At 45.6% G+C, this 13,236-nt stretch overlaps 1 protein-coding gene across 1 annotated transcript in view; it reads left to right on the top strand.

The window, feature by feature from the left end:
- Nucleotides 1-13,236, top strand: part of LOC306765241 (proline-rich protein 12-like) — a gene marked incomplete at both ends in the record, with an annotated part of 489,381 nt that overhangs the window by 164,066 nt on the left and 312,079 nt on the right. The window contains 2 exon segments of the mRNA XM_079252643.1: nucleotides 949-1,526; nucleotides 1,606-1,722. Coding sequence (XP_079108769.1) covers nucleotides 949-1,526; nucleotides 1,606-1,722 — 695 coding nt within the window.

The following is a 13,236-nucleotide window of genomic DNA, read 5'->3' as shown; positions in this document are numbered from 1 at the left end:
ACGTCCAGCTCTGGTTCACGCGGACCTGATCAGACCAAGACCTCCAGCTCTGGTCCACTAGGGCCAGCTTAGACCAGGAAGTCCAGCTCTGGTCCACTAGGACCAGTTCAGAGCAGGACGTCCAGCTCTGGTCCACGCAGACAAGTTTATACAAGGACGTCCATCTCTGGTCCAGTAGGACCAGTTTAGACCAAGACGTCTAGCTATGGTCCAGTAGGACCAGTTTTGACCAGGACGTCCAGCTCTGGTGCACTTGGAACAGTTTAGACCAGGACGTCCAGTTCTGGTCCACTTGGACCAGTTTAGACCATTAAGTCCAGCTTTTGTCCACTAGGACCAGTTTAGACCAGGACGTCCCGCTCTGGTCCACGAGGACTAGTTTAGACCAGGACGTCCAGCTCTGGTCCACTTGGAAAAGTGTAGACCAGGACACCCGCTCTGGTCCACGAGGACCAGTTTAGACCACAACGTCCAGCTTTGGTCCACTATGACCAGTTTAGACCAGGACGTCCCGCTCTGGTCCACGAGGACTAGTTTAGACCAGGACGTCCAGCTCTGGTCCACTTGGAACAGTGTAGACCAGGACACCCGCTCTGGTCCACGAGGACCAGTTTAGACCACAACGTCCAGCTTTGGTCCACTAGGACCAGTTTAGACCAGGACGTCCCGCTCTGGTCCACGAGGACCAGTTTAGACCAGGACGTCCAGCTCTGGTCCACTTGGAGCAGTGTAGACCAGGACACCCGCTCTGGTCCACAACGACCAGTTTAGACCACAATGTCCAGCTTTGGTCCACGAGGACCAGTTTAGACCAGGACGTCCCACTCTGGTCCACGAGGACCAGTTTAGACCAGGACGTCCCGCTCTGGTCCACGAGGACCAGTTTAGACCAGGACGTCCAGCTCGGGCTGGAAGAATTCATTCATCTGGTTGTTCTGTTTCTTCCAGACTCTCCATCAGAACCTTCTCTTGTCACAGCACCTCCATCCTCCTCCCCTCTACCTCTCACCTTCCCCTCACCCTCACCCCTCCCTCTCCTCTGCTCCTCTGTAACCATGACGATGCCAGTCCAGCGAGATAAGGAAGAGGGATGTCCGTATCCTTTGTCTGAACCGCAGCAGTCTGTCTACCAGCCGCCTTCGACCACAGGAACGTCGCCACCCCCTTCCACCTCCCCCCCGGCAATCTCATCCTCACCCCTCTCCAACCTCCCAATCTCTGTTGCCCCTCCATCCACCACTCCTCACCCGTCATCCTCTGATCAGGACCAGGAACCTGGACAGGTTTCCCCTTCTTTTTCCTCTTCATCTCCTTCCTCTTCATCGTCCTCTGAGCCCCCCTCCCCCCCGACTCCGGACGAAGGCCCAGCATCCCAGCGCCTCACCTCCCTCCACCTGGCGAAGAAGCAGGCTGATGCAGCCATCGCTGGGGAGAGCGAAGAGGAGGACAGCGGGAGCGGGGGAGAGGGAATCTTTCGTGAGCGGGATGAGTTTGTGGTTCGTACGGAGGACATCGGGACTCTGAAGGTGACCAGATAATTCTGGTGCTACAGACCAATAAGCAGTAAGCGACCATCATGTGACGTTGCTGTGTTCACGTTGTCAGATGGCTCTGCAGACTGGCCGGGAACCACCCCCCATCTGGAGGGTGCAGAAAGCTCTGCTCCAGAAATTCAGCCCCGAGATCAAAGATGGTCAGAGGCAGTTCTGTGCAACCAGTAATGTGAGTTTTTAGACAAAATGTGAGATTCAACCATAAGACATGACTAACAGCAGATCCATCATGTTTTAACCACATTCATATCATGTTTCTGTGCTTCCTGGTTTTGAGACTTAAAGCATTCACAGTCACGACTCTGCAAAGCAAATAAAACCAGGAAATGTTAGTTCCATGTTCCCATTCAAACCAATCACATTGCAGTCCTGTTTCCAGTTAAACCAGTCCGACTGACAATGTGCTTCCAGTTAAACCAGTCCTACTGAAAACCTGCTTCCATTTGAACCAGTCCCACTGAAAACCTGCTTCCATTTAAACCAGTCATGTTAATGACCTGTTCCCAGTTAAAACAGTCACGTTACCGAACTATTCCCAGTTAAAACAGTCGCATTAAAGACCTGTTCCCAGTTAAAACAGTCACGTTAACGACCTGTTCCCAGTTAAAACAGTCACGTTAACGACCTGTTCCCAGTTAAAACAGTCACGTTAACGACCTGTTCCCAGTTAAAACAGTCGTGTTAACGACCTGTTCCCAGTTAAAACAGTCGCGTTAGCGACCTGTTCCCAGTTAAAACAGTCACGTTAACGACCTGTTCCCAGTTAACGACCTGTTCCCGGTTAAAACAGTCATGTTAAAGACCTGTTCCCATTTAACGACCTGTTCCCAGTTAAAACAGTCACGTTAACGACCAGTTCCCAGTTAAAACAGTCACGTTAATGACCAGTTCCCAGTTAAAACAGTCACGTTAACGACCAGTTCCCAGTTAAAACAGTCAAGTTAACGACCAGTTCCCAGTTAAAACAGTCACATTAACGACCTGTTCCCGGTTAACGACCTGTTCCCAGTTAAAACAGTCATGTTAACGACCTGTTCCCAGTTAACGACCTGTTCCCAGTTAACTACCTGTTCCCAGTTAAATCAGTCACGTTAACGACCTGTTCCCAGTTAAAACAGTCACGTTAACGACCTGTTCCCAGTTAAACCAGTCATGTTAACGACCTGTTCCCAGTTAACGACCTGTTCCCAGTTAACTACCTGTTCCCAGTTAAATCAGTCACGTTAACGACCAGTTCCCAGTTAAAACAGTCACGTTAACGACCTGTTCCCAGTTAACTACATGTTCCCTGTTAAAACAGTTTCGTTAATGGCCTGTTCCTGGTTAACGACCTGTTCCCAGTTAAACCAGTCATGTTAACGACCAGTTCCCAGTTAAAACAGTCACGTTAACGACCAGTTCCCAGTTAAAACAGTCACGTTAACGACCTGTTCCCAGTTAACGACCTGTTCCCAGCTAAACCAGTCACGTTAACGACCTGTTGCCAGTTAAAACAGTCATGTTAACAACCTGTTCCCAGTTAACGACCTGTTCCCAGTTAAAACAGTCACGTTAATGACCTGTTCCCAGTTAACGACCTGTTCCCAGCTAAACCAGTCACGTTAACGACCTGTTGCCAGTTAAAACAGTCATGTTAACAACCTGTTCCCAGTTAACGACCTGTTCCCAGCTAAACCAGTCACGTTAAAGACCTGTTCTCAGTTAAACCAGTAATGTTAACGACCTGTTCCCAGTTAAACCAGTCACGTTAACGACCTGTTCCCGGTTAACGACCTTTTCCCAGTTAAAACAGTCGCGTTAACGACCTGTTCCCAGTTAACGACCTGTTCCCAGTTAAAACAGTCACGTTAACGACCAGTTCCCAGTTAACGACCTGTTCCCAGCTAAACCAGTCACGTTAACGACCAGTTCCCATTTAAAACAGTCACGTTAACGACCAGTTCCCAGTTAACGACCTGTTCCCAGCTAAACCAGTCACGTTAACGACCTGTTCCCGGTTAACGACCTGTTCCCAGTTAAAACAGTCGCGTTAACGACCTGTTCCCAATTAAAACAGTCATGTTAACAACCTGTTCCCAGTTAACGACCTGTTCCCGGTTAATACAGTCTTGTTAACGACCTGTTCCCAGTTAACTACCTGTTCCCAGTTAAAACAGTCACGTTAACGACCAGTTCCCAGTTAAAACAGTCACGTTAACGACCGGTTCTGAGTTAAAACAGTCACGTTAACGACCAGTTCCAAGTTAAAACAGTCACGTTAACTACCAGTTCCCAGTTAAAACAGTCACGTTAACGACCTGTTCCCAGTTAAAACAGTCATGTTAACGACCGGTTCCCAGTTAATGACCTGTTCCCAGTTACAAGAGTCACGTTAACGACCTGTTCCCAATTAAAACAGTCATGTTAACAACCTGTTCCCAGTCAACGACCTGTTCCCGGTTAAAACAGTCTTGTTAACGACCTGTTCCCAGTTAACGACCTGTTCCCAGTTAAAACAGTCACGTTAACGACCTATTCCCAGTTAAAACAGTCAAGTTAACGACCAGTTCCCAGTTAAAACAGTCACGTTAACGACCAGTTCCCAGTTAAAACAGTCACATTAACGACCTGTTCCCGGTTAACGACCAGTTCCCAGTTAAAACAGTCACGTTAACGACCTGTTCCCGGTTAACGACCAGTTCCCAGTTAAAACAGTCACGTTAACGACCTGTTCCCAGTTAAAACAGTCATGTTAACGACCTGTTCCCAGTTAATGACCTGTTCCCAGTTAAAACAGTCACGTTAACGACCAGTTCCCAGTTAAAACAGTCACGTTAACGACCTGTTCCCAGTTAAAACAGTCACGTTAACGACCTGTTCCCAGTTAAAACAGTCACGTTAACGACCTGTTCCCAGTTAAAACAGTCAAGTTAACGACCTGTTCCCAGTTAAACCAGTCATGTTAACGACCAGTTCCCAGTTAAAACAGTCACGTTAACGACCAGTTCCCAGTTAAAACAGTCACGTTAAAGACCTGTTCTCAGTTAAACCAGTAATGTTAACGCCCATTTCCCAGTTAAACCAGTCACGTTAACGACCTGTTCCCGGTTAACGACCTGTTCCCAGTTAAAACAGTCGCGTTAACGACCTGTTCCCAATTAAAACAGTCATGTTAACAACCTGTTCCCAGTTAACGACCTGTTCCCGGTTAAAACAGTCTTGTTAACGACCTGTTCCCAGTTAACGACCTGTTCCCAGTTAAAACAGTCACGTTAACGACCAGTTCCCAGTTAAAACAGTCACGTTAACGACCAGTTCCCAGTTAAAACAGTCACGTTAACGACCTTTTCCCAGTTAACGACCTGTTCCCAGTTAAACCAGTCATGTTAACGACCAGTTCCCAGTCAAAACAGTCACGTTAACGACCTGTTCCCAGTTAAATACCTGTTCCCAGTTAAAACAGTTTCGTTAATGGCCTGTTCCTGGTTAAAACAGTCAAGTTAACGACCTGTTCCCAGTTAAACCAGTCATGTTAACGACCAGTTCCCAGTTAAAACAGTCACGTTAACGACCAGTTCCCAGTTAAAACAGTCACGTTAACGACCTGTTCCCAGTTAAAACAATCACGTTAACGACCAGTTCCCAGTTAACGACCTGTTCCCAGCTAAACCAGTCACGTTAACGACCAGTTCCCAGTTAAAACAGTCACGTTAACGACCTGTTCCCAGTTAAAACAATCACATTAACGACCAGTTCCCAGTTAACGACCTGTTCCCAGCTAAACCAGTCACGTTAACGACCTGTTCTGAGTTAAAACAGTCACGTTAACGACCTGTTGCCAGTTAAAACAGTCACGTTAACGACCTGTTCCCAGTTAAAACAGTCACGTTAACGACCTGTTCCCAGTTAACGACCTGTTCCCAGTTAACGACCTGTTCCCAGCTAAACCAGTCACGTTAACGACCTGTTGCCAGTTAAAACAGTCATGTTAACAACCTGTTCCCAGTTAACGACCTGTTCCCAGTTAAAACAGTCACGTTAATGACCTGTTCCCAGTTAACGACCTGTTCCCAGCTAAACCAGTCACGTTAACGACCTGTTGCCAGTTAAAACAGTCATGTTAACAACCTGTTCCCAGTTAACGACCTGTTACCAGCTAAACCAGTCACGTTAAAGACCTGTTCTCAGTTAAACCAGTAATGTTAACGACCTGTTCCCAGTTAAACCAGTCACGTTAACGACCTGTTCCCAGTTAACGACCTGTTCCCAGTTAAAACAGTCACGTTAACGACCTGTTCCCAGTTAAAACAGTCACGTTAACGACCTGTTCCCAGTTAAAACAGTCAAGTTAACGACCTGTTCCCAGTTAAACCAGTCATGTTAACGACCAGTTCCCAGTTAAAACAGTCACGTTAACGACCAGTTCCCAGTTAAAACAGTCACGTTAAAGACCTGTTCTCAGTTAAACCAGTAATGTTAACGACCTGTTCCCAGTTAAACCAGTCACGTTAACGACCTGTTCCCGGTTAACGACCTGTTCCCAGTTAAAACAGTCGCGTTAACGACCTGTTCCCAATTAAAACAGTCATGTTAACAACCTGTTCCCAGTTAACGACCTGTTCCCGGTTAAAACAGTCTTGTTAACGACCTGTTCCCAGTTAACGACCTGTACCCAGTTAAAACAGTCACGTTAACGACCAGTTCCCAGTTAAAACAGTCACGTTAACGACCAGTTCCCAGTTAAAACAGTCACGTTAACGACCAGTTCCCAGTTAAAACAGTCACGTTAACGACCTTTTCCCAGTTAACGACCTGTTCCCAGTTAAACCAGTCATGTTAACGACCAGTTCCCAGTCAAAACAGTCACGTTAACGACCTGTTCCCAGTTAACTACCTGTTCCCAGTTAAAACAGTTTCGTTAATGGCCTTTTCCTGGTTAAAACAGTCAAGTTAACGACCTGTTCCCAGTTAAACCAGTCATGTTAACGACCAGTTCCCAGTTAAAACAGTCACGTTAACGACCAGTTCCCAGTTAAAACAGTCACGTTAACGACCTGTTCCCAGTTAAAACAATCACGTTAACGACCAGTTCCCAGTTAACAACCTGTTCCCAGCTAAACCAGTCACGTTAACGACCAGTTCCCAGTTAAAACAGTCACGTTAACGACCTGTTCCCAGTTAAAACAATCACATTAACGACCAGTTCCCAGTTAACGACCTGTTCCCAGCTAAACCAGTCACGTTAACGACCTGTTCTGAGTTAAAACAGTCACGTTAACGACCTGTTGCCAGTTAAAACAGTCACGTTAACGACCTGTTCCCAGTTAAAACAGTCACGTTAACGACCTGTTCCCAGTTAACGACCTGTTCCCAGTTAACGACCTGTTCCCAGCTAAACCAGTCACGTTAACGACCTGTTGCCAGTTAAAACAGTCATGTTAACAACCTGTTCCCAGTTAACGACCTGTTCCCAGTTAAAACAGTCACGTTAATGACCTGTTCCCAGTTAACGACCTGTTCCCAGCTAAACCAGTCACGTTAACGACCTGTTGCCAGTTAAAACAGTCATGTTAACAACCTGTTCCCAGTTAACGACCTGTTACCAGCTAAACCAGTCACGTTAAAGACCTGTTCTCAGTTAAACCAGTATAGTTAACGACCTGTTCCCAGTTAAACCAGTCACGTTAACGACCTGTTCCCGGTTAACGACCTGTTCCCAGTTAAAACAGTCGCGTTAACGACCTGTTCCCAGTTAACGACCTGTTCCCAGTTAAAACAGTCACGTTAACGACCAGTTCCCAGTTAAAACAGTCACGTTAACGACCTGTTCCCAGCTAAACCAGTCACGTTAACGACCTGTTCCCGGTTAACGACCTGTTCCCAGTTAAAACAGTCGCATTAACGACCTGTTCCCAATTAAAACAGTCATGTTAACAACCTGTTCTCAGTTAACGACCTGTTCCCGGTTAAAACAGTCTTGTTAACGACCTGTTCCCAGTTCACGACCTGTTCCCAGTTAAAACAGTCACGTTAACGACCAGTTCCCAGTTAAAACAGTCACGTTAACGACCAGTTCCCAGTTAACGACCTGTTCCCAGCTAAACCAGTCACGTTAACGACCAGTTCCCAGTTAAAACAGTCACGTTAACGACCAGTTCCCAGTTAACGACCTGTTCCCAGCTAAACCAGTCACGTTAACGACCTGTTCCCGGTTAACGACCTGTTCCCAGTTAAAACAGTCGCGTTAACGACCTGTTCCCAATTGAAACAGTCATGTTAACAACCTGTTCCCAGTTAACGACCTGTTCCCGGTTAAAACAGTCTTGTTAACGACCTGTTCCCAGTTAACTACCTGTTCCCAGTTAAAACAGTCACGTTAACGACCAGTTCCCAGTTAAAACAGTCACGTTAACGACCAGTTCCCAGTTAACGACCTGTTCCCAGCTAAACTAGTCACGTTAACGACCGGTTCTGAGTTAAAACAGTCACGTTAACGACCAGTTCCCAGTTAAAACAGTCACGTTAACTACCTGTTCCCAGTTAAAACAGTCATGTTAACGACCGGTTCCCAGTTAATGACCTGTTCCCAGTTACAAGAGTCACGTTAACGACCTGTTCCCAATTAAAACAGTCATGTTAACAACCTGTTCCCAGTCAACGACCTGTTCCCGGTTAAAACAGTCTTGTTAACGACCTGTTCCCAGTTAACGACCTGTTCCCAGTTAAAACAGTCACGTTAACGACCTGTTCCCAGTTAAAACAGTCAAGTTAACGACCAGTTCCCAGTTAAAACAGTCACGTTAACGACCAGTTCCCAGTTAAAACAGTCACATTAACGACCTGTTCCCGGTTAACGACCAGTTCCCAGTTAAAACAGTCACGTTAACGACCTGTTCCCGGTTAACGACCAGTTACCAGTTAAAACAGTCACGTTAACGACCTGTTCCCAGTTAAAACAGTCACTTTAACGACCTGTTCCCACTTAAAACAGTCACGTTAACGACCTGTTCCCAGTTAAAACAGTCACATTAACGACCTGTTCCCAGTTAATGACCTGTTCCCAGTTAAAACAGTCACGTTAACGACCAGTTCCCAGTTAAAACAGTCACGTTAACGACCTGTTCCCACTCAAAACAGTCACGTTAACGACCTGTTCCCAGTTAAAACAGTCACGTTAACGACCTGTTCCCAGTTAAAACAGTCACGTTAACGACCTGTTCCCGGTTAACTACCTGTTAACAGTCACGTTAATGACCTGTTCCCAGTTTACGTCCTGTTCCCAGCTAAACCAGTCACGTTAATGACCTGTTCCCGGTTAACGACCTGTTCCCAGTTAAAACAGTCGCGTTAACGACCTGTTCCCAATTAAAACAGTCATGTTAACAACCTGTTCCCAGTTAACGACCTGTTCCCGGTTAAAAAAGTCTTGTTAACGACCTGTTCCCAGTTAACGACCTGTTCCCAGTTAAAACAGTCACGTTAACGACCAGTTCCCAGTTAAAACAGTCACGTTAACGACCAGTTCCCAGTTAAAACAGTCACGTTAACGACCTTTTCCCAGTTAACGACCTGTTCCCAGTTAAACCAGTCATGTTAACGACCAGTTCCCAGTCAAAACAGTCACGTTAACGACCTGTTCCCAGTTAACTACCTGTTCCCAGTTAAAACAGTTTCGTTAATGGCCTGTTCCCAGTTAAAACAGTCACGTTAACGACCAGTTCCCAGTTAAAACAGTCACGTTAACGACCTGTTCCCAGTTAAAACAGTCACTTTAACGACCTGTTCCCACTTAAAACAGTCACGTTAACGACCTGTTCCCAGTTAAAACAGTCACATTAACGACCTGTTCCCAGTTAATGACCTGTTCCCAGTTAAAACAGTCACGTTAACGACCAGTTCCCAGTTAAAACAGTCACGTTAACGACCTGTTCCCACTTAAAACAGTCACGTTAACGACCTTTTCCCAGTTAACGACCTGTTCCCAGTTAAACCAGTCATGTTAACGACCAGTTCCCAGTCAAAACAGTCACGTTAACGACCTGTTCCCAGTTAACTACCTGTTCCCAGTTAAAACAGTTTCGTTAATGGCCTGTTCCCAGTTAAAACAGTCACGTTAACGACCAGTTCCCAGTTAAAACAGTCACGTTAACGACCTGTTCCCAGTTAAAACAGTCACTTTAACGACCTGTTCCCACTTAAAACAGTCACGTTAACGACCTGTTCCCAGTTAAAACAGTCACATTAACGACCTGTTCCCAGTTAATGACCTGTTCCCAGTTAAAACAGTCACGTTAACGACCAGTTCCCAGTTAAAACAGTCACGTTAACGACCTGTTCCCACTTAAAACAGTTACGTTAACGACCTGTTCCCAGTTAAAACAGTCACGTTAACGACCTGTTCCCAGTTAAAACAGTCACGTTAACGACCTGTTCCCGGTTAACTACCTGTTAACAGTCACGTTAATGACCTGTTCCCAGTTTACGTCCTGTTCCCAGCTAAACCAGTCACGTTAACGACCTGTTGCCAGTTAAAACAGTCATGTTAACAACCTGTTCCCAGTTAACGACCTGTTCCCAGCTAAACCAGTCACGTTAAAGACCTGTTCTCAGTTAAACCAGTAATGTTAACGACCTGTTCCCAGTTAAACCAGTCACGTTAACGACCTGTTCCCGGTTAACGACCTGTTCCCAGTTAAAACAGTCGCGTTAACGACCTGTTCCCAATTAAAACAGTCATGTTAACAACCTGTTCCCAGTTAACGACCTGTTCCCGGTTAAAACAGTCTTGTTAACGACCTGTTCCCAGTTAACGACCTGTTCCCAGTTAAAACAGTCACGTTAACGACCAGTTCCCAGTTAAAACAGTCACGTTAACGACCAGTTCCCAGTTAAAACAGTCACGTTAACGACCAGTTCCCAGTTAAAACAGTCACGTTAACGACCTTTTCCCAGTTAACTACCTGTTCCCAGTTAAAACAGTTTCGTTAATGGCCTGTTCCTGGTTAAAACAGTCAAGTTAACGACCTGTTCCCAGTTAAACCAGTCATGTTAACGACCAGTTCCCAGTTAAAACAGTCACGTTAACGACCAGTTCCCAGTTAAAACAGTCACGTTAAAGACCTGTTCTCAGTTAAACCAGTAATGTTAACGACCTGTTACCAGTTAAACCAGTCACGTTAACGACCTGTTCCCGGTTAACGACCTGTTCCCAGTTAAAACAGTCGCGTTAACGACCTGTTCCCAATTAAAACAGTCATGTTAACAACCTGTTCCCAGTTAACGACCAGTTCCCAGTTAAAACAGTCACGTTAACGACCAGTTCCCAGTTAAAACAGTCACGTTAACGACCAGTTCCCAGTTAAAACAGTCACGTTAACGACCTTTTCCCAGTTAACGACCTGTTCCCAGTTAAACCAGTCATGTTAACGACCATTTCCCAGTCAAAACAGTCACGTTAACGACCTGTTCCCAGTTAACTACCTGTTCCCAGTTAAAACAGTTTCGTTAATGGCCTGTTCCCAGTTAAAACAGTCACGTTAACGACCAGTTCCCAGTTAAAACAGTCACGTTAACGACCTGTTCCCAGTTAAAACAGTCACTTTAACGACCTGTTCCCACTTAAAACAGTCACGTTAACGACCAGTTCCCAGTTAAAACAGTCACATTAACGACCTGTTCCCAGTTAATGACCTGTTCCCAGTTAAAACAGTCACGTTAACGACCAGTTCCCAGTTAAAACAGTCACGTTAACGACCTGTTCCCACTTAAAACAGTCACGTTAACGACCTGTTCCCAGTTAAAACAGTCACGTTAACGACCTGTTCCCAGTTAAAACAGTCACGTTAACGACCTGTTCCCGGTTAACTACCTGTTAACAGTCACGTTAATGACCTGTTCCCAGTTTACGTCCTGTTCCCAGCTAAACCAGTCACGTTAACGACCTGTTGCCAGTTAAGACAGTCATGTTAACAACCTGTTCCCAGTTAACGACCTGTTCCCAGCTAAACCAGTCACGTTAAAGACCTGTTCTCAGTTAAACCAGTAATGTTAACGACCTGTTCCCAGTTAAACCAGTCACGTTAACGACCTGTTCCCGGTTAACGACCTGTTCCCAGTTAAAACAGTCGCGTTAACGACCTGTTCCCAATTAAAACAGTCATGTTAACAATCTGTTCCCAGTTAACGACCTGTTCCCGGTTAAAACAGTCTTGTTAACGACCTGTTCCCAGTTAACGACCTGTTCCCAGTTAAAACAGTCACGTTAACGACCAGTTCCCAGTTAAAACAGTCACGTTAACGACCAGTTCCCAGTTAAAACAGTCACGTTAACGACCAGTTCCCAGTTAAAACAGTCACGTTAACGACCTTTTCCCAGTTAACGACCTGTTCCCAGTTAAACCAGTCATGTTAACGACCAGTTCCCAGTCAAAACAGTCACGTTAACGACCTGTTCCCAGTTAACTACCTGTTCCCAGTTAAAACAGTTTCGTTAATGGCCTGTTCCTGGTTAAAACAGTCAAGTTAACGACCTGTTCCCAGTTAAACCAGTCATGTTAACGACCAGTTCCCAGTTAAAACAGTCACGTTAACGACCAGTTCCCAGTTAAAACAGTCACGTTAAAGACCTGTTCTCAGTTAAACCAGTAATGTTAACGACCTGTTCCCAGTTAAACCAGTCACGTTAACGACCTTTTCCCGGTTAATGACCTGTTCCCAGTTAAAACAGTCGCGTTAACGACCTGTTCCCAGTTAACGACCTGTTCCCGGTAAAAAAAGTCTTGTTAACGACCTGTTCCCAGTTAACGACCTGTTCCCAGTTAAAACAGTCACGTTAACGACCAGTTCCCAGTTAAAACAGTCACGTTAACGACCAGTTCCCAGTTAAAACAGTCACGTTAACGACCTTTTCCCAGTTAACGACCTGTTCCCAGTTAAACCAGTCATGTTAACGACCAGTTCCCAGTCAAAACAGTCACGTTAACGACCTGTTCCCAGTTAACTACCTGTTCCCAGTTAAAACAGTTTCGTTAATGGCCTGTTCCCGGTTAAAACAGTCAAGTTAACGACCTGTTCCCAGTTAAACCAGTCATGTTAACGACCAGTTCCCAGTTAAAACAGTCACGTTAACGACCAGTTCCCAGTTAAAACAGTCACGTTAACGACCTGTTCCCAGTTAAAACAATCACGTTAACGACCAGTTCCCAGTTAAAACAGTCACGTTAAAGACCTGTTCTCAGTTAAACCAGTAATGTTAACGACCTGTTCCCAGTTAAACCAGTCACGTTAACGACCTGTTCCCGGTTAACGACCTGTTCCCAGTTAAAACAGTCGCGTTAACGACCTGTTCCCAATTAAAACAGTCATGTTAACAACCTGTTCCCAGTTAACGACCTGTTCCCGGTTAAAAAAGTCTTGTTAACGACCTGTTCCCAGTTAACGACCAGTTCCCAGTTAAAACAGTCACGTTAACGACCAGTTCCCAGTTAAAACAGTCACGTTAACGACCAGTTCCCAGTTAAAACAGTCACGTTAACGACCTTTTCCCAGTTAACGACCTGTTCCCAGTTAAACCAGTCATGTTAACGACCATTTCCCAGTCAAAACAGTCACGTTAACGACCTGTTCCCAGTTAACTACCTGTTCCCAGTTAAAACAGTTTCGTTAATGGCCTGTTCCCAGTTAAAACAGTCACGTTAACGACCAG

Source organism: Telmatherina bonti (assembly GCF_933228915.1).
Source record: "Telmatherina bonti genome assembly, chromosome: 14".
Taxonomy (NCBI): Eukaryota; Metazoa; Chordata; class Actinopteri; order Atheriniformes; family Telmatherinidae; genus Telmatherina; species Telmatherina bonti.
This window is presented reverse-complemented; position numbering and strand designations above follow the sequence as displayed.